The 26,145-nt window shown below is 44.0% G+C and overlaps 1 protein-coding gene across 4 annotated transcripts in view; it reads left to right on the forward strand.

Annotated features, from left to right (window-relative positions):
• The window catches only part of LOC124804862, a 297,784-nt gene that overhangs the window by 61,834 nt on the left and 209,805 nt on the right, over positions 1 to 26,145 (forward strand). For 2 of the 4 annotated variants that reach the window (XM_047265224.1, XM_047265227.1), the window contains exon 1: positions 7,140 to 7,227. The exons of the other annotated variants lie outside the window; for them this stretch is intronic. In XM_047265224.1, coding sequence (XP_047121180.1) covers positions 7,207 to 7,227 — 21 coding nt within the window. In that variant the 5' untranslated portion in view covers positions 7,140 to 7,206. Of the gene's footprint in view, positions 1 to 7,139; positions 7,228 to 26,145 lie in introns of those variants that run through there. 4 annotated transcript variants of the gene reach the window in all.

The following is a 26,145-nucleotide window of genomic DNA, read 5'->3' on the forward strand; positions in this document are numbered from 1 at the left end:
CGGATTGGGCGCCTTAAACGAAACGTCATTCTCCTGTTTTAGAAGAGCAATGCTGATGGGCAGACGATATTTCTGACGCCTTGAGCTGAAGGAGTAATGGAAGAGACAGAAAGATATACCCTTTCATGTCTGGCGTGGAGAGGCGCCGTTCCGTTGTCGCTCTTGGAGCGAGGAACAAGTCTCTCCTCAGTACTTCACTGGGAGAGTACCTCCGTCGAGAGCGAATCGAAGTGCGACTCTCTATATTGAGTCCTTGCGATTAAGCATTGTTCACTGTGTTGGCTGACACACTTATTGTGGGGTGTGAACGTACGGCGTTACAGTTAAACGCATGCGAGCGAATTTTTGAGTGGCATCGTGGTGGACTGGTTATCTGACCGGTGTACCACGCCAATACTTAGGCTAGGGGCGAACAGGAATCCTTGACTTCATCAAGGGGTAGGGAGAGTTCGATTGGCGAAGGTCAATCTAGATAGAACGAGAGTTATCTTATTTGTCAGCAGCGAGCGGCGCAGACAGCAGTCATTGCAGCTTACGGTATTGTGCGCTACAGCTATTGCGAGCCCCATATTTCCTCCAGAACAGTACACTTCACTGCATTTCACACGCGACAGCCTCGACCGCCCCTAGCAACAATCTAAAGGATAATTATTCAAGTTGAGTAGGCGCACCTCTCAGCCATTCTGCCAAGTCTATAACAATTAAACTTGATATAGCAATTTCATTAGCGAATCCTATCCTTGAGAGGTAACTTCACATTCCAAAAAGAACCAGGATATAACTTGTTAATTTCATAACTAAAAGTGCTATTGTGATTTCTCAGAATTTTTGCAAAGTAATTAACAATTTTCGTTAGTTTCATGTGTTTCTTACACTAACTAGCACTACTCCAGTACCCAAGTATCCCACTAGTTACGTAAGAAATTTTGTGAATTTTTGTGTCATTTCCTTACAGCGGACGACTCCAGAAGATATTTATTGCTGAAAGTTTTTCAGGCATTTCTCTTTAGAACGTTAGGAGCGTCTGACTTACTTCTGTAGTAGTGTGGGGGTGGAAATTGCATCTTGCAGGAGCCACAGGGTAAAGGGTACATCTCATATTAATCCGTTGCGCAGAATAACAGAATCTCAGATCAACCCCTCGCTCACAACGTGAACAGGTCGAGCAGGCGTGGAATAACGTATCCCAGGACTGTATTCACCATCTGTAAGATCGACTGTATGCCAGAGTCAGCGCCTGCACTGGCGTCAATGGAGGCTAAACCACATACTAATATGGGTGTTTCAGCATGGTATCTCAGAACGGCTTGTGCTACTGATCTGTTAATCTAGTCATTTCGTGTACTCCATATACACTTTTTCTTTCTTTATTGGGGCCTTTGTCCCGCTCCAGCGCGGGGCCGGCCTTACTATTACAGATTTGGCAGTGTAAGTGGCAGAGGGTGGCCGGATGCCCTTCCTGCCATCACCCAGAACACCCTGAGTCGTAAGTAGTGTACCCCAGCTCTCTGCATTTAGTATAAGTCACGAACGTTTTCAAATGTCTGTGAGTCGTGTAACTGAGGCAGAACCTGGGGACCAGCTCGGTACTCACCAAGTGGGATATGGAAAACCGCCGAAAAACCACATCCATTCCCGCCCGCTGGGAGGATTTGATCTGGGGCCGGCGCTCCTACTTGAGTTCAGGAAGCAGCGCATTAGTGCTCTCGGCTACCCTGGCAGGTTGTACTCCATATGCACTGTTGCAACAATAAATCTTAAGTGGCATGGAAACCCCTAAAAGGGTGTACTAATTTTTTTCCGGCGGTGTATAAACGCTTCGTAGCTGCAGTCACCTTTTTTAAATGCAAATTTGAGCAAAGTAATAAAGTTGATACGATGGTTGAAATAAGTCACCGTTATTAATTTATTGTGCTTCTTTCTAACGGTTACTGCCCCGATACCTTTCTATGCGTCATAGACGTAAAAGATATGGCGATGACTTCATAACAGCGCAGTTAGTCAGCGTTAAAGACACGCAGTGCTCTGCCTTGAGCTCCGCCAACCATCATTTTTAAGATGTCAGCGTCATGTTAGTCATACATGACGCACTACTGGACAGGTAAGGCTAAACGTCATAACATTATACTGGCCCATCCTACGTGCTATCATTTGACTCAGACTGTATCCTTATTCTTCCAGCATACAACGAGAACACGCAGCGCCTGTAAAACCATTCCAATTCATTTAAATTTTTCTGAGTCGTGGGTGTATAATTATGTTTATGTCTCGTTCAGCACATGAACGCCGCGTAGTCTTGTAAATTGATCGAGCAGTACAGCGTAGTCTGGTTTGGAGAAGAACCAGAACAAAGGTCTCCATCGAAAAATACAGATAAAAGTTGACAGCTTCAAAGGGCGTCGTTAGGTGGCGACGAAACACGCAGACTCAAAATATGACTCGGAATTTGAGTCGCACTACTATACATATTCCTAGTCGAAGTCACTGTTGTAAGCCACTCCGTAATGAATAGCTGTATTAGCCTGTAACAAAAAGAGATGATACTGGCTCAAAGACAATAAAAAGAATACCCATCCACAAGAAAGAAAGTTAACAAACATCACGTCGTAAAAATGATCCCATTCACATGAAAATAAAGACGCTTGAGGATATTTGAAATCCCTACCTACTCACTGGACTAAAAAAAAAAAAAAAAAAAAAAAAAAAAAAAAGAGAATCACAGAGGAACAAGCATACTCGCTATAAGCAGGGCGGCAGGGCCGTAGTTATCTTATGCAGCAGTTAGCTTATGAAATATGGAAACTACAAAACAAAAAGATCGTCATAGGAAAATGTACCGATATTTTATAAGTAAAGTGCGATCTCTAATCTATGGCCAGATAAGAGGAAGCGAAGGTTCAGTCGTGAAAGTACGACCTCTATTCTATGGCCAGCTGAGAGGAAACAAAGGTTCAAAAGTAAAAGTGAATTACTGTAAGTAGTAATTTATTAATGTAAAAATTGTGACGTGAACTATTTTGTAATATACACCGTCGGTCACTCTGATGTGACCACCGCCTACGTTCGACGTCTGCTTGTAAGAACTACTCACAGACGGCAGGTGGCAGAACAAGTGGTGAACGGTATATAAAACTCGTCGAGGAGGAGGGGGGCGGGGGGGGGGGGGGGGCGAGCAAAACTGTGCAGTCTTGCAATGCGGAGACGGATACATATATCTGGCGTCAAATAGGACATACTCAGTGACTTTCGAGTCAGGAGTGGAAGCATTTCCGAAACGCCTAAGTTTGTAAACCGATAGCGTGCCGCCGTGGTTAAAGTATAGCGTGCATGGCACAATGGCGCTATCCTTGGCAACTGCCGTGCACTGCGGGCCGTACATGAGACAGGGGTGAACGATGGCTGAGGAGATGTGTACGTGCGAACAGACGTGCAACTGTTGAGCAACTGACCGCCCAGTTGAACCAAGGGGCTATCAACAATGTTTCCTGAACGATCACTCAGTGGAAGTTCCTGAATGTGGGCCTCCGCAGCAGTTGCCTTGTTCATGCACCCATGCTGTTCATCGGAGACGCATTGTGGAATTTGCACGCCAGTACCGCATCTGGACATTCGCCGGGAGGTGACAGGTGGCCTTGAATCACGTTATGCTGCATCGGACCAAAGGGAAACACTCTGCAAGAATCGTCGGAAGGGTCTGAGCAGGAGGAGGAAGCGTTATGGTCCGGGAAATGTTTTCGTGACACTCTAATGGTGGTTGCGTCATTCCAAAAGGCACAATGGATCAAACAAGTATGTATCTAACGTTGCGGACCATATCCAGTCCTATATGCAGCTTGTTTTCCCTCGGCACGACAGTACTTACCAGCAGAGCAAATGGTTCAAATGGCTCTGAGCACTATGGGACTTAACATCTATGGTCATCAGTCCCCTATAACTTAGAACGACTTAAACCTAACTAACCTAAGGACGTCACACAACACCCAGTCATCACGAGGCAGAGAAACCCAACAGAACAATGCAACGTGCCACACAGCTCGCAGTGTACGTGCGTGGTTGTAAGAACACTAGAATGAGTTTACCGTACTCCCTGGCCACCAATATCCGCGGATTTAAACTCAATCGGCAATCTGTGGGACCATATCGATCGGGCTGTATGCGCGCCAGTCCTCAACCGAGAAATCTAACGCAGCTAGCCACGGCAGTGGAGTCGGCATGGCTTCAAAAAGGGACACTTTAAACTGACTGGACAGTGTAAAATTACCACTGAAAGAAAGCAGAGAATTTAATTAAAAACCCTTATGCACCTCGTCCATTATTTCTTCCGCTGAGTATTTCGCAATACCATTTATGAAAGAAGCAGAAGGAAGAGAAGGAGATTAGGATTTAACCTCCCGTCGCCGATGTCATCAGAGTTGGAGCATGTTATCAGTTAGGTTAATGAAGGAATGCACCCGTCTCCTTTTCGAAGAAATCATCACGCATTCACCTTACTTATGTAGGCGTGCTACGAAAAAACTAAACCAGTACACTCGAACAGAGATTTGGACACTGCTCTTCGCGAATGCAAGTCAAATAATAGCTGTCCTAAAGACACGAGAAAATGCTTCTCATAAACGGATTCAGTTTAAGTCTTTAACGTCACGGTAGATGAACGATGTGTTGGTAGTATTTGACCAAATAGTTTTTACTTATTATTTCGTCGTGCTTTTAATTATATTGGACAAACTGTTCGACATAGTAGTTTATATGGCTAGCAGGTAATGTATACAGACTGAAGAGGAGGTTGTGTATTGCGGGTCGTATAATAGACCGGTAAGCATAATTTCTAACCTGGAAATCTGCAATATTAACATTATGTTTATTTAGAGCTGTCGCCCTCCAACATAATAAGTGCTTTGCCGTAACACTGTTCTGTGGAACCGAGTGAGGAGGCGCTATGGTTAGCACAAAGGATTCGCCTTCGGGAGGACGACGGTTCAAAACCGCATCCGGTCATACAGCTATAGGTTTTCCATGGTTTCTCTAAACCAGTTCAGGCAAATGTCGGACGGTTCCTTTGACAATGGCACAGCCAATTCTCTTACCCAGCCTTTCGTATTCGGAGTCTGTGTTTATTCCCTGGTGACGGTGCTGTCGACCGGACGTTAAACTCTAGTCTTCCTCCCTTGTTCTGTGGGACACCCTCACTTTCGAATGAAAACGATTGTCTGGTGAATTGAGTTATCCTGTCACGTTTTATAAAGCAAGGTCAGTGCTTTCATGCTAGCGAAATCAAGACACAAAGCCAAAGCTGCAAGCAGACTGATGACATACATTTTCGCTCTTCGTATTATCCAGATAAAGGAAGGATGGAACATTTTTAGATAGCGGAACAGGTAATGGAAGAATTACCGGTCATAAATGTGCATATAGAAACGGTTTCCAATATCAGATTTCGCAGACGATGTTAACATGTGAAAAAATGAGAAAAAAGTAGAGCGGTTGAGCATTATTAGTTTGACTCTTTTCTGTGAAAGAATGAGTTTAATTTGTTTCTTGCATTATATTCATGAATTATTTTCAAATAATATCTGATTGTTTACAGCAAATTTCAGAAGAGAGTAAAATATTGTGTGGCCGTTGCTAGTATACCTAATTTTAGACTGTTGCCTGCAAGAAGTTCGGTCCACCACCGTAGCTCAGTGGTCAGCATACGGAGGACTTAGGTTCGCTTCCCGGTTATGTCAAGGATTTTTCATTGGTGGGAGGAATGGACCAGGTTGCACTCAGCCTTGTCTTGCCAATGGAGGAGCTACTTGAATGAGAAACAGCGGCTCCAAGGTCAAGAGAGCCGACAACGGCCTGGAGAGCGGTGTACTGACTTCATGACCCTCTGTACCGCATTAAATGGCGTCATTGGCTGAGGATGGCATGGCGATCGGTCGGCACCGATTGGCCCGTCTGGGCCAGAACGCGGAGCATGAAGTTCGAGGATGGTTGTCACATATCATCCTTAAGAACGTTTCTGTGCAATGAATGTTTTGTGTCTATGCTTGGAGCTAATGGTTCCATCACCAAATCCACTAATTACACATAGAGCAAAAGTTGCTGAAACCAAGCTTTTGAAAAGATCTATAATATGTGATTTCCAATTGAAGTTCTGATAAATATGCGCACCTGGCAATTTTGTATGATCAGTTTTACATATTTCCTTCCGTCCTGTGCTGTATTGTTATTGATGATCAAATTAGAGTCCATTGTAGGTTGTAATTATCGTATGGCATTGAAACTTGGTAGGTATTCTAATGCATTAATGCAGAACCGATTTACGCTGAAAAATAAATTAGTTCCAATTTTGGCCACCAGGTGCAAATCTGGCGCTGTACAGCTTCTCATCGATGTCCCCGGTGCTCATATTAAACAAAGTCGTAAATAATAATGACATAAACATTATGCCTTTCTCACTTGTTGACCTTTTCTGCCTACGTCCTGTTCCTAACCCATTACATATGGACACATTTCTACAATTCTTTCTTATATTCACAGAGCCAGATTTGCACCTGGTGGCCAGAATTGCAACTTTTTTTCTTCAGTGTTACTCGGTTGCACATTAATGTATTACAGCGTCTATCAAGTTTCGCTGCCATACCATAATCACAGCTCACAGTGAACATCTGCGAATAACTGCACTTCAGTTATACCAGCCGGCATATCCTGCATTGCACAGAATCGAATTAAATGCGGTTTTACTAAAAGAAGAGGTGGACTGTTTACTGAGAAACAACCAGTAATACTTTTGACTATTTTACAGCTCTGTTGGGCTTGATTATCACGCTTGCACAATCAGAAAACAGCACTATTTCATGTCCCTCCGAAACTATCGATCGCTGTAATATCCGTCGTCAGCGTCTAGTTTTAGTTTCTAGCATATCAGTCTAACGCGCAGCTGTAGTACCAGTAGATCCGGAAGCCCGAAGGGCAGCCACCTGGCATTTACAGTTGCGTCGGTGCACTACTGCACTCGCGCGTGCGCTACTTGCAGGTGACGTAATGCTACGTCGCTGCGACGCGCCAGATCTGCGTTGCGTGGTAGAGTGGCGGTGGGGGAGGGGGGAGGGGGGAGGGAAAGGAGGAGGGGTGGCTCCGCCACTAGAGACGGTCAGTCGCCGTTCGTGAACCGTGCAGCACACGTACAACTCTGCGGTCAGCCTTTGCCTTGGGGACATCATGAAAGTTCCACAGCAGAACGTAAGTTACTTCGTCGGTTTTTTATTCACTGCGGTCCTCAGTAACTGTCCTCACATATCAAATACCTGTCATTATTCCTCAACTGCGATCGAAGATCTGATACGTCCAGCGTCTTGGCTGTACCTGTGTACAACACTAAACCTTTTTCCATCTCCTTCTCCATTTCAGCTACACAACTCAGTAACAAAGTGCACACTAATCTGCGACATATCCATTGCTACTCTGCACTGAAGAGGAGATCTGTCATCATCGCCTTACTTCCTTCTCGGCGTATTTCAGCTGTTTGCCTTCTGTGCAACAGTAAACCAGTCTCTCTGTCACATGTTCACCACTGTACATGTCGTCATTATGTCCATATATTTCTGCTAAGCATATCCTATTATTTCTCATTCTTCCCCAGTCCAGTCAACATCTCTATATCTGATTCCTTGCACACTGCTGCCATACATTTCTGTTGGATGTTATTACATTAAACATAAACATAATAAAGAAAGCGCTCAAAAATGTTAATAAGACTGACATTTCATAAATTCCATACTTTCATTGATATATGTATTGTTTATAGTATTATTATTATTATTATCTTTTTTACTGGTCACGTACTATTCGTATTACAATCTCAATTGATAGAAATTGGATATAAGACAGTGTTGGAGGCCCGTCTCTCGCCAAGTGAAACAAATTCATAAATAAAATGACGTAAGGACCGACAACTGAGTAATAGCAATGATACTCCTCCATAGCTACTGTCGTATTGGAAGCAGACGGAAGCGACTTCTTTCCTCATAGTCATTTGTTTCCATTTCCGTATTCCGCAACAGAATTATTACCCCGAAAATATTTGTCACCATGAAAGACTAACTATTAATATTAATGTTTATATTTGGTTACGTATTGCTGAATTACTGACTTTTTGTTTGTTAAAACACGAAACACTGTAACATATTACACAACGCATCAGAATAAAACTGCACGGCTATTCTGTTAATACTGACACCCACTATGCAGTAACGTGCTCTGAGAATTATGTTTAGTGGATATGCATACAGGGTGTCCCAGAGGGAAGGTCAATATTCAGGGATACGACAGGAACGATCATTCAAAGCAAAGAAGTCTAGTAAACATGAGATTTAAATGCATGTATTAAGAGCCAAGAGCAGTTCTTCATCCTCGATACTGTGAAACACGTCTCTCCTATTGCAAGCTCTTTGCCTTCCAAACTTTGCGAGGAGGCGGTATGGACCGAAACAAGAAAAAAAAACTGTGTAGTGAACATATTCTAAAATGCATAACTTAGGAGCTTTGAGCACTTGTTCAGTAGAAGAGGTGTGTTTCACAGTAGCGAAGATGAACAAGTGCTGATACCTCTTAAGTTATGGTGTTTAGAACTCATGTTTACTGGACTTCTTTTTTTTCTGTTCCATACTTCCACTTTTCAAAATATGAAAAGCATAAAGCCGGCAATAGAAGATGCGTATCAGAGTATGGAAGAAGAGCTCATAGCTCTTACCATATTCATTTTGGAGCCCATGTTTATTACATTTTCTTGGTTCGAAAAATTACTCTCTCATAGCCCTGGACACTGACCATTCCTCCTGGGACACCTTGTATATACGTAGGGGGACACAGCTAAACTGTTCCTCTCAAATGTTTCCGAAACGTGTCAGATTCACAATTCTGTTTCCACCTACATGAAATGTGAGGAAGTCTTGAATAAATGACATACTTATAGTCTCTTTTCACTGCCATATTAATTACATCGATACCGGGATCGGTTTCGCTTTGTTAACTGGCACTGCTCTTAGTGCCGTAGTTTTTTTTCTTTTTTTTTCATTTTGTGTCCAAAGAGTGATCGCCTTTGGCGATTTTTTCTTCCGGAGTGGGAAGGTGTGAGAAATGGCTTCACTTTATTGTGTATTCGCTTGCAGAGGGGCTTGTATTTGTGCCAATGTTGTGGTAGGGCCTGGCCTACATTCGCAAGTTGGCGATATTTCCCCGATACTCGTCTAATTTGCGAAAAAGACGAGTTGCCTGGTGTTTTATATTCTCAGCGATATATTTTTCTCCAGTCAGTTGGTCTATTTCTTTCGTCCTGGCCCACCGTGGGGCGCCTAGACTCCACTTCAAACATCTGTTTTGTAATGGTTGCAAACTACGTATATTAGAGTCACATGTTGTTCCCTAAGACGTCGAGCAGTACAGCAGGGAGGGTTGTACCGTTGCTCTATAAAGTTTCAATTTCGTTGACGGGTTTAGATTCCTGCTCGTGAAAAACGGCGTGAGTGCCCTGATCATCATAACTGCCGTAGTTCTACAAGAGACGAGTTCAGTGGCGTTTCACTATTAAAAATTCGATTGCTCGTTTTGAAACAATTACAATATTCAGAAATTAGGTTTTATCTATTCTGAACGTGGAATCGATTGCTGTCTTATGCGGAAGTATGTTATTTCATACACAGAATAGGAAATACGTATCGCCGGACAAGGAAGAAAGAGTGTTGCACCGGCGCGGTACCGGTATAAAAGGAGCACAAAGGAAATGGGACTTTCATTCTGTCAGCGTCGTTCACGTGTGCCGACTGCTGGTTACTCTGAAAAAAGTAAATGTCTTTCACAAACCAACAGAAACGAGAAGTGCTACTTCTTCAAGGAGAATACAGAAGGAACGTAAAGAGGAGCAGTTGAGCTGTACTCACGACGGTGTCCCGTCAAACGGTACCCAGCAGGAATGACAGTTCAGCGGATGGACAAAAAATTGTTTAGGTACGGCACTGGAATACCATACAGAGCAAACCTGCAATGAGCGAACTGAATGAAACACAAGTTCTGGCAGCTGTTGTTCACTATCCATACGGTAGCTCCAGGGAAGCTGCGAGTGCCTATGGAATAAGTCAGCCCGGGGCTGTTCACGTCTTCTGCTCGTACCGTATGTCACTCCACCAGCAAATCAACCAGTGGGACAGCAGAAGACGCATTGAATACTGCCACTCGGTTCTGATGTGACATCAAGACACTAGGTTACTTCTTCATCGAATTCTCGTTACGGCGAGGCTGTCTTTATAAATCATGGAAAGCTGGATGTAGGAAATGTGCACTGTTCGGCCAACAGGGATTTGCACCGATAGGGGCAGGTTGAGCAACAGACGCAGTGGAGTGGGAACATTTGAGCGGAATTATTGATGACTACGTGACTGCTTCTTACTTCATTGAAGTAAAAAAAAATGTCGTCAAAACTGTAAACTTCAGGCGCAGCTCATAGAGGGCGCCATACACAAAACCGATGTGTACTGTGAAACCAACATATAATTTTACGACAGTAATGGTTGAACTGTGTAAGCATTCACTTGAACACGAACAACTGCTACAATTCCGCACTGGTATGTAATGTTGACATTAAAAGACAACGATGTGATGGACTTATAACTTTTGTAAATCACATTTTAATATATACTCTTGTATTAGTTTTAGCATTGATAATGACCTGACACAGGTCGAAATCTGATCTGCGTTGTGACTATAAATGTCATATTAAAGCAACTTAATTCTACGACTGATTACTGCTCTATCTAACCCAATAAAAAAAAAAAATACAGTTTCTTACCGAAGTGCTGTGGACTCTCCTAGAGCAAGTACCACTTGAAATATATACATCTACATTTACATCTACGTGATTACTCTGCTATTCACAATGAAGTGCCTGGCAGAAGGTTCAATGAACCACCTTCAAGCTGTCTCTCTACCGTTCCACTCTCGAACGGCACGCAGGAAAAACGAGCACTTAAATTTTTCTGTGCGAGCGAGCCCTGATATATCTTATTTTATCGTGATGATCATTTCTCCCTACGTAGGTGGGTGCCAACAGAATGTTTTCGCAGTCGGAGAAGAAAACTGGTGAAATTCCATGAGAAGAACCCGCCCCAACGAAAAACGCCTTTGTTTTAATGATTGGCACTCCATTTCACGTATCATGTCTGTGATACTATCTCACCTATTTCACGATAATACAAATCGAGCTGCCCTTCTTTGTACTTTTTCGATATCATCCGTCAGTCCCACCTGATGCGGATTCCGTAGCGCGCAGCAATACTCCAGAATAGGGCGGACAAGCGTGGTGTAAGCAGTCTCTTTAGTAGACCTGTTGCACCTTCTAAGTGTTCTTCCAATGAATCGCAGTCTTTGGTTTCCTCTACCAACAATATTATCTATGTGATCGTTCCAATTTCGGTTATTTATAATTGTAATCCCTAAGTATTTAGCTGAATTTACAGCCTTCAGATTTGTGTGACTTACGCGTAATCGAAACTCAGCGGGTTTCTTTAAGTACTCATGTGAATAACTTCACCCTTTTCTTTATTCAGGGTCAATTGCCACTTTTCGCACCATACAGATGTCTTATCTAAATCATTTTGCAAGTCGTTTTGATCATCTGATGACTTTACAAGTCGGTAAATGACAGCGTCATCTGCGAACAATCTAAGACGGCTACTCAGATTGTCTCCTACGTCGTTAATATAGATCAGGAACAATAGAGGGCCTATAACACTTTCTTGGGGAATGCCGGATATTACTTCTGTTTTACTCGATGACTTTCCGTTTATTACTACGTACTGTGACCTTTCTGAAAGGAAATCACGAATCCATTCGCATAATTGAGGCGATACTCTGTAGGCACGTGGTTTGGTTAGAAGACACTTGTGAGGAACGGTGTCGAAAGCCTTCTGGAAACCAAAAAATGTGGAATCAATTTGACATCCCCCGTTGATAACACTTATTACTTCATGAGTATAAAGAGCTACTTGTGTTTCACAAGAACGATATTTTCTGAATCCTTGCTCACTACGTGTCAATCGTTTTCTCCGAGGTAGTTCATAATGTTCGAATACAGTATATGTTCCAAAACCCTACTGCAAATCGACGTTAATGATATAGGCCTGTAATTCAGCGGATTACTCCTACTTCCCTTTTTGGGTATTGGTGTGACTTGAGCAATTTTCCAGTCTTTAGGTACTGATCTTCCTGTGAGCGAGTGGTTGTATCTAATTGCAAAATATGGAGCTATTTTATGAGCATCCTCTGAGAGGAACCTGACTGGTATACAATCTGGACTGGAGGCCTTGCCTTTATTAACTGATTGCTTTTATTAAGTGTGTACATGTGTATGGTACCAACTAGTTCGTGGCTATGGAAAGAGCCTATACGTCGTTTAATGAGAACTTTTTTCTAATTCATTCATCTGGATGCCGACACAATTCTGATACCAAATCGTAATATGAAATGCATTGCAGAATTTTATCAGACAATACTGTGAAGTACTAAGAAATTTCACCAGACATGCTAAACCAATGTACTGCACCAGTAGGACAGAGAGCCGCCAGAAAAAATTTAAAGCTATATGGACAGTTGCGGAAAGGAATACTAGGTCAGAATATGACTTCTCAACATATTAAATCTCTTCTGTGTGGGAATGAAACTGTTAATGATCCAGAAGGGTTATGTAAAATATTTAATTATCACCTCTTGTCAACCGTCGCAAGTTAGGGAAAGGATCTTAATCTGACTGGAGTCGTGTGAAGTAGGGGGTCCCTCGAGATTCTATTTTGGGTCCATTCCTTTTTCTAATGTATATGAATAATCTGGTACTAAACATGGCGACTGACACAAAAGTTGATCTCTTTGCAGATAATGCAGATGTTATTGTGAAAGACGTGGAACGTAATATAAGTAATGATACGAGAATTATCACGTCGCTTTTAGAGAACAAAGTAACGCTTAACGGTAACAAAACGCGCTGGATACGGTTTCTGACACGGAACTATTCTAAAAGGGAAATTTTGTTGTTCTAAAGTGGTCAAATATTATGTGAATTTGACCATTTTAAACTCTTAGGGCTAAGGGTAAAGGGAAGGTTTTCTTGGAAGTACGACGTTCAAGATATTGTGTAGAAACTGAATGTTGCTATATTCGTTATGAGAATTATTTTTACTGTCTTCGACATTGAAACATGGAAGCTCTGTTACTTTTCTCACTTTCATTTTATTATCTCGTATTGTGTTACAGTTTGCGGCAACTACGCCCACCAAGAATATTCTTAGTCCAGAAGAGAGCGGTGGGACTTATCTATTATCTTGTATTGAGTTACATTTTGGGGCAACTACGTCCACCAAGAATATTCTTAGTCCAGAAGAGAGAGGTCAGACTTATCTGCGGAGTCAATTCACTAACGTCGTGTAGGCCGTTGTTAAGTTTTATCAGACTTCCAACTCTGCCGTCCCTGTACATACGAGTACTATCCATCAAGAGATTTGTTGTTCAGATTACTGTCTCGTTCTCCTTAGCGAAAACTAGACAGGAAAACGATATATACTCTAATAACACTTTCTTCAGCATTGTGCAAAAAGTTGTGTACTATTCAATATGTTCAATTTTCAATAGGCTTCTAGCAGAACTGAAAAAAATAGTGATAAATGCCAAGTATTCAAATTCAATATGACAGACTTTCTTGTAACACGCTCCCTCTATTCTGTACAGTAGTTCCTCACTGCGGTTTCCGTCAGTAGGTCAGGCGTATACTACATGTCGGAAGCAGCTATACATTAGGGTAGCAGAGTAAATGCGGGGCTTTTTTTTTAAATTAGCCCCCCCCCCCAATCCCTTCCCTTTGGATCAGAGATGAATTTCTTGCGGAAATTGGAGATACCTTAGTCACAGTGTTCTCAGAGAACGTTCATCCTCGCAGATCGGATACAGAAAAGGATAAAAAGATATCAGTACAATGCAGCAGCATCCAAGGAAAGGTCCCAGAATTATAAGGGGCGATCGAAAAGTTACCGTTCAAAGACCTTAGGGTCCAGACTCGGCAAAATCGCTGTAACCATCGAGGCGGTCATCTCACCAATGCACCAAGTTGAAGATACCCGCTTGGTAAAACATATCGTCCTGTTGCGTGAAGAAGTCCGTAACTGCCTCTTGTATATCCTCGTCCGACAGGAACCGTCGACCCTTCAAGGCCTTTTTAAGGGAGTGAAGGCGTGATAACAGCCTGGGGAGAGATCAAGAGTATAGGGCGGGTGCTCGTGTGTCTTCTATTTGAGTTGGCGTAACTTCGACGTTGTGATATTCTCGGTACACTCTTGACATTGTGGATCTCAGAATATTGAATTCCCTAATGTTTTTCGAAATAGAATGTCCAATGCGTCTAGCTCCAACTACCATTCCGCTTTTAATATCTTTTAATTCCCGTCGTGCGCCCATGATCACTTATCGTACGAATCACCTGAGTAAAATGACAGCTCCGTCAATGCACTGCCCTTTTATGCATTGTGTACTTGATACTACCGCTATTCTGTATATGTGCATATCGCTTTTCCATGACTTTTGTCACCTCAGTGTATTCAGCCAGTCGCCATGAAGTGTGTGGAGGAGAATACTTCTGGCACGACACTCTTTTCCTTTCTTTCGTATTCAATTCGCGAAGAAAAATAATTCTCGGTAAACTTACTTACGACGCTTAAATTCCCTGGTTTTCTCATTATGGTCATTTCGCGGAAACGTATGGGAGAAAGTAATTTGTTACCCGTCTCTTCATGCAACGTACACTGTTGGAATTCCAGCAGTTAACCTCCACCTGATGCGTATCGCCTCCCTTGCAGTGTCTGCGACTGGGTTTTGTGGGGCATGTCTGTAATGCTCTGGCGCCAACTAAATGGTGCCGTGAAGAAACGCACCGCTCTTCGTTGCATATATTCTCTGAAGGTGAGTCAAATGAAAAACTTAAATTTGTAATAACAAATCGAAATTTAGCGCCGTTATCTTGGAAGTTGGTAAACGTGCTACAACCAGCGTGCAGAATGGCCTGTAGGTGGCAGCATAGTGCAGATGCACACATACCGTCGCAGTATCAGTATAAAGATGGCGGCCGCATTTGTGACTTGCACCAGGGAAGAACAGCGTTCCGTTACTCGTTTTTTTTGTAGTGAAAGTGTGAAACCTATTGAAATTCATCGACGAATGAAGGTTCGGTAGGGTGATGCATGTTTGTCACAGCAGCAAGTCTACGAATGGAGTAGGAAGTTCGCAAATGGTGTGATTTCAGTGGAAGATGCTCTTTGTCCAGGTCAGGCACAACGACTTGTGACTCCACAGCACATTGCAGCAGTGAAGGAAAACCGCCGTGTGACAATGAATGACATTGCAGCATGTATAAAGATTAGTCATGGGTCAGCACACCACATTGCGCATGATGTGTTCCAGTTTCACAAAGTGTCTGCAAGATGGGTGCCACGGCAGTTGACTCCTGAAATAAGAGAACGACGTGTTGATGCTTGTGAAGAACTTCTTCGGTGCTTTGAACGAGAAGGTGATGGCTTCCTTGCAAGAATCGTTAGTGGGGACGAAACCTTGGTTCACTTTCACTAACCGGATGCCGCGCGGGATTACCCGAGCGGTCTCAGGCGCTGGAGTCATGGACTGTGCGGCTGGTTCTGGCGGAGGTTCGAGTCCTCCCTCGGGCATGGGCATGTGTGTGTTTGTCCTTAGGATAATTTAGGTTAAATAGTGTGTAAGCTTACGGACTGATGACCTTAGCAGTTAAGTCCCATAAGATTTCACACACATTTGAACATTGGATCCACCAACCGGAAACGAACAGAGCGAGCAAGGAATGGCGCCATTCCTCATCACCAAAACCAAGGAAGTTTCGAACGGAACCATCAGCAAGGAAGGTTATGCTGACTCTCTTTTGGGACGAAAAAAGCGTCATTTTGGAGCATTACATGCCTAGAGGGACCACTGTCACCAGTGCATCATACACAGATCTCCTAAAAAATCATCTGCGGCCTGCAATCAAATCAAGGCGACGGGGATTGCTGTCAGCAGGTGTCCTTTTGCAACATGACAATGCAAGGCCCGACGCTACCCGTGTAACAGTTGCAGCAATCACAGACCTGCATTTTGAGTGTCTTCCTCATCCACTATACTCACCAGACCCTGTCCCAAGTGATTTCCATATGTTTGAACCACTCAAAGACACAATGGGAGGAAAGAAGTTCCGTTCTGATGAAGAGGTACGCCACGCGGTGCATGAGTGGTTGCGCGAACTACCAAAAAAATTTTTTCTAGAGGAATTTATGCACTTTCTAAGCGCTGGAGGACTTGCATTGTGCGTGGGGGAGATTATGTTGAAAAGTGACACAGCTTTGTACCACTTCTGCACAATAAATAATATTTTTATTAAAAAAATTAAGGTTTTTATTTGACTCACCCTCGTATTAATCCATTCTAGTGACGGGTTCAGATTTCCTCTGCGGAGAAAGGATGTAATGCGGATTCCGCATCGATTGTCCATCCAGTGGATCTTTAAGGCACTTACACATATACCGTAAGTTCGCCGAAAACTGTAAATGTGCTTCCTTGTATAAATGCAGGCAGCACTTACGCAGAAGGCGGGATGCAGCTTTCTGTGACTCGCGGCAACCCGCTAAACACAAAACGTGTTTATTATAATCTCGCAGTGAAGGAGTAAAGTATCATACCGATTTGACACGTGAGAGCATAATGAGTGATGACAGTTGAAGAAATGATGGAGAGGAGTACGTAAGTTCTCCAACCCGTCGCGTTCTCATCTTCTGCCACGAAGAAGAATTATTTCTCCAGACCCGCAACTGTGAACGCATGCTGTTGTTACAGTGCCATTTTGTCCAAATAGCATATTAAAAAAAGAAATACTGCTCCGAACACACGGCTGTCGCTAACATGGTTTATGTGGCAACAGTGCGCTTGGTTCACACAGCAGCAGCCAGCATAGGTCGCTCACGTGGATTTCTTTCAGCTACTTCGCTACAGTATCGTAGGACCTTCTTGAAGCGGCGAACGAACTTTGAAACAAATACGAGCATTCTGTTTGATAGTAGACTGAATTAAACTGTTTCAAAGTATTTAAATAGAATAATTGAAATGGGAAACAGATTATTGCGGTCATATGAATAAAGATCTTCTAAGACTTCCAGCCGCGTCGGGTGGTTAAAATCCTAAGAGCTTTCGACCGAGTTCTCCTCGGCCGTTGTAAAGTGGTTCAAATGGCTCTGAGCACTATGGGACTTAACATTTGAGGTCATCAGTCCCCTAGAACTTAGAACTACTTAGAGCTAACTAACCGAAGGACATCACAAACATCCATGCCCGAGGCAGAATTCGAACCTGCGACCGTAGCAGTCACGCAGTTCCGGACTGAAGCGTCTAGAACCGCTCGGCCACCGCGGCTGGCTGTAAGGTGGCAAATGACTGTCGTGTCACTGTGGCGTCACCGTTGCATAGCTGCGCTGCTGGCTGTGACGTCACTGGTGCTCCCTTCCTCGCCAAATACTGTATGGTAACGTTTACGTCTCGCGTCCGTCGCGCCCGCTTCAGCCTCGCGATGGCCGGGTCGCAGGCTGTGCTGAACTGCATACCAGCGTCCTTGTTGATGGTGTTTTCAGATATTTTCATTTGTATAGCTTCTTTATATAGCACTATCTCATAACGCGTTCGTCCCTATGATGACAGATGTTTCGTCAGACACAGTCCGGCTCCTGAAGAGACGCAGTGGTTCAGATTCCCAGGAAAAATACGACAGCTCATGAGGCCTGTGAAGGACAATCTAGGGCTCAGAAGGTTTGAAGTGTACAAGATACTATGTCAGTGTGGCTGCTACTACGCCGGCCAAACAGTACGCACTGTGGAACACGAGATGCGCTTACGCCTACGTTATCCTGAAAAATCAGCAGTGGCAGAACACGCTTTAGAAAAACGACACTGGGTTGTCTCCGACGAAACATCTTTCATTACGAGGACAAAGGGATTTTGGGATAACGTTATAAAAGACGCTACAGAAAAAAACTTATCTGGAAACACCAGATGTTAAGTCCCATAGTGCTCAGAGCAATTTTGGAAACACCACAAATTAGGCGGCGGTTTGTAGCTCAGCACTGCCTGGGACAGGGCCATCGCAAGGTTGAAGGGGCGTGACGGACACGGGACGAAAACACGGTGCTCATATGGGGCAGAGTAGAACTGCGATTCATTGCTGAACACAATGCGATACCATTCAACAGCAGCCCACGCTTTGTGATTACGTTATCTCTACAAACGCAGCCATATCTGTTGTGGTGTTAATGGCAGTCTACATGTGTGACGGTAATTCTCAAGTCCGGCTGCAGCTTGTCTGCGACTAACATCGTGGAATGATGCAAAATATTCCAGGGAATCGGTTACTTCTTCTTGGATGGCAGCCGCAGGTGTGAAGGCGTTTTGATGAGCTTAGTGCACAATACGGCGATCTTCTCTTGTGCTGGTCGTCGTGATCGATCGGAATTTTGACGACGACCATGTCTGCCTCACATACCCGCACAAGTCAACATCAGACCACTACCACTTTTGAATGTCCCACAAATCTGAATATTACTTCAACCAAATGGAGACTCGCAATGAGATCCTTTTTAAACCATGTGAGGTGTTTTTAACACTCCCACACACACGTAGGCGTCACCTCCATGTCCGTCATGGTGATCAATTAACATCTGACACTGTTGACGCCCCTTTTATACCCTACACAACGCTACATGCGAACTACACTAATGCATTCCGGGGGCCATTCTACTTGTCACAGAGAACTGTTACTCTATTCATTTACATACTCGCTGACAGTCTGTACGTGGACGGAGTTACATTGTCGTCCGACCACCTCTTCAGAGTGCTTGACATTTTTAACAGGCAGTGATTGTGAAAATATTGTATCTTTTATTTCTTTGCCCGAAAGTTAATATAAAACGTATGTTCGCTTACAGCATTCAGACCATGTCATTTATGGTTTTCTGATTTTCCAAATAATCCAGATTTCAGATTATCCGGTTAAATGAGATTCGACTGAATTTCCTCTTGTCTACATCTTCATCTTGCTTTCATTAATGCACTGACGGAAAAAACCTCAGCACCAAAAAATAATTAATGGAGGCTACTAAAATTTCGGGAATACATTGGCAGAGTTAACGTATTTAAGTGATTAACATCGCACTATCACAGATTAATGTAAGCGCGAGAGAAGCCATTGCTGGTACATTAACAACCGGTATAACCACCAGTATTTTGAATGCAGCAATGAAAACGTGCATGCATTGTATTGTTCAGCAGCCGACTGTCAGTTTGTGGCCTAGAGTTGCATGCCTGCTGCATTTGGTCGCTCAATACAGGAAGGTTACTATTGTTTGTGGATGACACAGGAGTTGTCATCTGATGATGCCCCATACATGCTCGACTGGAGACAGATATGGTGATCGAGCAGGCCAAGGGTACACGTTGGGTTACAACAGCTGTGTGTGGGAGAGCGTTATCCTACTGGAAACCACTCCCTGGAAATCTGTTCATGAATGAAGCACAACAGGTCGAATCACCAGATTGACGTACAAATTTTTAGTCAGGGTGCCCGGGATAACCACGAGAGCGCTCTTGCTATAATACGAAATCGCACCCCAGACCTTAACTACAGGTGTAGGTCCAGCGTCTAGCGCGCAGACAAGTTCGTTGAGGCCCTCAACTGGCCCCCTCCTAATCAACTCACTGCCGTCACTGACGCAGGACCAGCTTTCATTAGGAATCACAGCAGAGCTCCATTCTGCCCTCCAATGAGCTCTCATTTGACACCACTGAAGTAGCAAATGGCGGTGGTTTGGGGTCAGTGGAATGTACGCTACACGGCGACTGGCTCGGGGCTGTACTTGAAGTAATCGATTTTCAACAGTTCGCTGTGTCACAGTGGCGATAACTCCTGCTCAAGTTCCTGCTGCAGGTGCGTACGAAGCTCCAAAGCCGTACACCAGACGCGATGGTCTTCCCTCTCGCTAGTGCCACGTGGCCGTCCGGAGCCTGGTGTTCTTGTGACCATACGTTCTCGTGACCACCGCTGCTAGCAATCATGTACAGTGGCTACATTCCTGCCAAGTCTTTCTGCAGTATCGCATTAGGAACATCCAGCTCCTCGTAGACCTCTTACAGGATCTTTTTCAAACTCACTGAGGTGTTGATAATGGCGTCTTTGTCGTCTTAAAGGCATTCTTGACCAACATCATCCCACCGCATCAAATCACAATCGTACCGTAACTAACGCTCACGATCGTTACAGTGTGTACTTTAAGCAAACCTCATGAATTCTCGTAGTGGAGCTAGGAGCGCCACTGTCATGCGACTGGCGTGAAATTTTATTAGACGTCATCTTTCATATGTAGAAACGTGCGTACCAACTTCCGTTTAGAATTATACAGGGTGAGTCACCTAACGTTGCCGCTGGATATATTTCGGAAACCACATCAAATACTGACGAATCGATTCAACAGACCGAACGTGAGGAGAGGGGCTAGTGTAACTGGTTAATACAAACCATTAAAAAATGCACGGAAGTATGTTTTTTAACACAAACCTACGTTTTTTTAAATGGAATCCCGTTAGTTTTGTTAGGACATCTGAACATATAAACAAATACGTAATCAGCGCCGTTTGTTGCATTGTAAAATGTTAATTACATCCGGAGATATTGTAACCTAAAGTTGACGCTTGAGTACCACTCCTTCGCTGTTCGATCGTGTGTATCGGAGAGCACCGAATTACGTAGGGATCCAAAGGGAACGGTGATGGACCTTAGGTACAGAAGAGACTGGAACAGCACATTACGTCCACATGCTAACACCTTTTTATTGGTCTTTTTCACTGACGCACATGTACATTACCATGAGGGGTGAGGTACACGTACACACGTGGTTTCCGTTTTCAATTACGGAGTGGAATAGAGTGTGTCCCGACATGTCAGGCCAATAGATGTTCAATGTGGTGGCCATCATTTGCTGCACACAATTGCAATCTCTGGCGTAATGAATGTCGTACACGCCGCAGTACATCTGGTGTAATGTCACCGCAGGCTGCCACAATACGTTGTTTCATATCCTCTGGGGTTGTAGGCACATTACGGTACACATTCTCCTTTAACGTACCCCACTGAAAGAAGTCCAGAGGTGAAAGATCAGGAGAACAGGCTGGCCAATTTATGCGTCCTCCACGTCCTATGAAACGCCCGTCGAACGTGTACCTCACCCCTCATGGTAATGTACATGTGCGTCAGTGAAAAAGACCAATAAAAAGGTGTTAGCATGTGGACGTAATGTGCTGTTCCAGTCTCTTCTGTACCTAAGGTCCATCACCGTTCCCTTTGGATCCCTACGTAATTCGGTGCTCTCCGATACACACGATCGAACAGCGAAGGAGTGGTACTCAAGCGTCAACTTTAGGTTACAATATCTCCGGATGTAATGAAAATTTTACAATGCAACAAACGGCACTGATTACGTATTTGTTTATATGTTCAGATGTCCTAATAAAACTAACGGGGTTCCATTTAAAAAAAACTTAGATTTGTGTTAAAACACATACTTCCGTGCATTTTTTTATGGTTTGTATTAACCAATTACACTAGCCCCTCTCCTCGCTTTCGGTCTGTTGAATCGATTCGTCAGTATTTGATATGGTTTAAGAAATATATCCAGCGGTAATGTTAGGTGACTCACCCTGTATAGTAATACCTTCAGCTGCTGATGGGCGTTGTTATATATCAACGCGAACAGGTGAAAATGTATGCCCCGACCGGGACTCCAACCCGGGATTTCCTCCTTACATGGCAGACGCTCTATCCATCTGAGCCACTGAGGACGCAGAGGATAGTGCGACTGCAGGGACTATCTCGCCCACGCCTCTCGCGAGACCCACATTCTCACCTTATATGTCTACACACTACATCCGTAGTGTTCCTACCCAACACACTCATTACTCGTGGAAGACATTCTTACCAAGTCCCGTAAGAGTTCGGGTAATATGTGTGTATCTGCGCACAAGAAGAAGGTAATGGGCGGTATTGCCAGAACTATGTACTTATATGGATATGGTGTCTGTTCTTTCGGACATGTCTGAAAGAACAGACACCATTGATGGTAAGAATGTCTTCCACGAGTAATGAGTGTGTTGGGTAGGGACACTACGAATGTAGTGTGTCGACATACAAGGTGAGAATGTGGGTCTCGCGGGAGGCGTGCACGAGATAGTCCTTGCAGTCGCACTATCCACTGTTCCCTCGGTGGCTCAGATGAATATAGCGTTTTCCATGTAAACAGGAGTTCCCAGGTTCGAGTCCCCGTCGTGGCACACATTTTCACCCGTCCCCGTTGAAATATGTCAACGTCCGTCAGCAGCTGAAGGTATTAATATATAATTCTAATTTTATTCTAGAGGGCTGCAGGTCATCAATGGCGTCTGTTCTTTCGGGCATATTACTATACAGGGTGTTACAAAAAGGTACGGCCAAACTTTCAGGAAACATTCCTCACACACAAATAAAGAAAAGATGTTACGTGGACATGTGTCCGGAAACGCTTAATTTCCATGTTAGAGCTCGTTTTAATTTCGTCAGTATGTACTGTACTTCCTCGATTCACCGCCAGTTGGCCCAATTGAAGAAAGGTAATGTTGACTTCGGTGGTTGTGTTGACATGCGACTCATTGCTCTAGATTAGCACATCAGTACGTAGCATCAACAGGTTAGTATTCATCACGAACGTGGTTTTGCAGTCAGTGCAATGTTTACAAATGCGGAGTTGGCAGATGCCCATTTGATGTATGGATTAGCACGGGGCAATAGCCATGGCGCGGTACGTTTGTATCGAGACAGATTTCCAGAACGAAGGTGTCCAGACAGGAAGACGTTAGAAGCAATTGATGGCGTCTTAGGGAGCACGGAACATTCCAGCCTATGATTCGCGACTGGGGAAGACCTAGAACGACGAGGACACCTGCAATGGACGAGGCAATTCTTCGTGCAGTTGACGATAACCCTAATGTCAGCGTCAGAGAAGTTGCTGCTGCACAAGGTAACGTTGACCACGTCACTGTACGGAGAGTGCTACGGGAGAACCAGTTGTTTCCGTACCATGTACAGCGTGTGCAGGCACTATCAGCAGCTGATTGGCCTCTACGGGTACACTTTGCGAATGGTTCATCCAACAATGTGTCAATCCTCATTTCAGTGCAAATGTTCTCTCTACGGATGAGGCTTCATTCCAAAGTGATCAAATTGTAAATTTTCACAATGAACGTGTGTGGGCTGACGAGAATCCGCACGCAATTGTGCAATCACTTCATCAACACAGATTTTCTGTGAACATTTGGGCAGGCACTGTTGGTGATGTCTTGATTGGGCCCCCTGTTCTTCCACCTACGCTCAATGGAGCACGTTATCATGATTTCATACGGGATACTCTACCTGTGCTGCTAGAACATGTGCCTTTACAAGTACGACACAAAATGTGGTTCATGCACGATGGAGCTCCTGCACATTTCAGTCGAAGTGTTCGTACGCTTCTCAACAACAGATTCGGTGACCGATGGATTGGTAGAGGCGGACCAATTCCATGGCCTCCACGCTCTCCTGACCTCAACCCTCCTGACTTTCATTTATGGGGGCATTTGAAAGCTCTTGTCTACGCAACCCCAGTACCAAATGTAGAGACTCTTCGTGCTCGTATTGTGGACGGCTGTGATACAATACGCCGTTCTCCAGAGCTGCATCAGCGCATCAGGGATTCCATGCGACGGAGGGTGGATGCATGTATCCTCGCTAACGGAGGACATTTTGAACATTTCCTGTAACAAAGTGTTTGAAGTCACGCTGGTACGCTCTGTTGCCGTGTGTTTCCATTCCATGATTAATGTGATTTGAAGAGAAGGAATAAAATGAGCTCTAACATGTGAAGTAACCGTTTCCGGACACATGTCCACATAACATATTTTCTTTCTTTGTGTGTGAGGAATGTTTCCTGAAAGTTTGGCCGTATCTTTTTGTAACACCCTGTATAAGTATCGATATAAGTATATAACTTTCGTAGATGTCGCTCAGCTCCTTTTTGGTGTGTATGATGTAACTGGCTATAAAACGCGGAATGATGAACAACAAGGTAGAGAAAATTTTAAATCGGTGCTGCTAGTAAGGCTTTCTGTTATAGCTTCAGTTGGCTGGGTGGACAAGCAGCACACTTTAATTGGGGTCCTTCGCATACTATTTTATCTCCCTCGGGGATTCAGACCGTCGGCCGATCGTCCGTTTCCTCTGTGCGTTTGCTGCACGTGCTGGCGTCTTTCCTAGTGACGCGCTGTTACTACGCTCCAGCTGGCCTTGTTCTAGCGGCTCTGAGTGCTCTAGCGTGAAGGCCACTGCACCGCGGAGGACGCATGAAGGAAGTGCGGCAACCAGGCAGCTCTTTCTACGCGCAGTCGTAGTTGCGCTTCGATAGCATAGAGGCAACACCTGACCGCAGCCGCACGATTATACAGCTGTCTTTACTGCTGTTGTCAACGTAACTGCTACGGTAATGCGTGCAGCGTTAAATGGCTGGCTATTGTGCGCGAAACGCTACCTGGGAGTAAGCGCTGACTGTTTTAAGTGCTGCTGTTTAGATGAAACAGCACGCCGCCCTGTCCTCTTGCGCGCGTCGCTGAGGACACAGTCGGGTGTCTGTTAGCTGACAAAGAATTCGAACAGCGCCGACATCGTGATCAGCAGAAACTTAGCAATAGCTGGAGGGAGGCGTTCTTGAAGTAATCACATCGTCAATCGCTCGAAGTGTAAATGGGAAACATCTTTTCGCATGTCTCACAACAATTAGAGATGAGTCTTAGGTGTAATCTATAAAACCTCGCTTTCACCGACATATTGGTTTTAAATACTTATCCTCATCTGCTGTCTTTTCAATGCAGATGAGCGTTTATATCATTAATCAAAATGTCAGTTTTCTGTATAAAGAAATTAAGAACCCAGTAGTTCAGTATTTCTGCTCTTGTCTCCTTTTCTTCTTCTTTAATCCTCTTACTTCATTACTTCTTCGGCCTAAAAACTGAACTTAGTGTGGAAATTCAGTTATTTATACTGCCTTTTAAACAGTTGTTTTAGAGGACGTCCATTAGTTATGTGAGTTCAAAATGGGAGGGGTTTGGAAAAATCTCACCAAATTAAAGTAAAGAGGGGGAGCAATAAAAATCTCACGTCAACTTTTTAATTCAGACAACATACATTATCAACGGATAACATCTTGTTTTATAAATTAATCCAGAGCACAGACATTATTCAAATACTCACCACTCTGTATGTTCTCTCTGAAGTGAACTGAATGCTTTGCACGAGTGCGTGCCCCCGGATTCCCCGATTCGAAACAAGTGCTGCACAAGCGTTTGATTTCAATCACCGATTTCCCTTTCCCGCCGGTCGAAATCGGTCTGTGTCACTCAGTGAATTAGTTGTGGTATTCTGCAACGAATATAATGCCAATTTTATTGTGTTAGACATGAATTTGTTGAAAACTTTTATAATGCAGACGTTAAGCGGCATGTCGACAAGTCGGAACACACGTGCGAGGAAGAAGTTAATCAGTTGTGGAAGGAAGCTAAGCTGTAATTCGCCGACAAGAACTTTCTTAGTAATCGTATACACTGATGAGCCAAAACACTATGACCACCTACTTAAAAGCGTGTTGCTTCACCTCTGGAACGCAATTCAACAGTAATTCTGCGTGCCGTTGATCCGACAAGTACTTGACGGATTATGTGATCAAAAGTATCCGGACACCCCCAAAAATACGTTTTTCGTATTAGGTGCATTGTGCTGCCATCTACTGCCAGGTACTCCATATCAGCGAGCTCAGTAGTCATTAGACTTCGTGAGAGAGCAGACTGGGGCGCTCCCCGGAACTCAAGGACTCCAAACGTGGTCAGGTGATTGGGTATCACTTGTGTCATACGTCTGTACTCGAGATTTTCACACTCCTAAACATCCCTAGGTCCACTGTTTCCGATGTGATATGG

Source organism: Schistocerca piceifrons, chromosome 7 (genome assembly GCF_021461385.2).
Source record: "Schistocerca piceifrons isolate TAMUIC-IGC-003096 chromosome 7, iqSchPice1.1, whole genome shotgun sequence".
Classification (NCBI taxonomy): Eukaryota; Metazoa; Arthropoda; class Insecta; order Orthoptera; family Acrididae; genus Schistocerca; species Schistocerca piceifrons.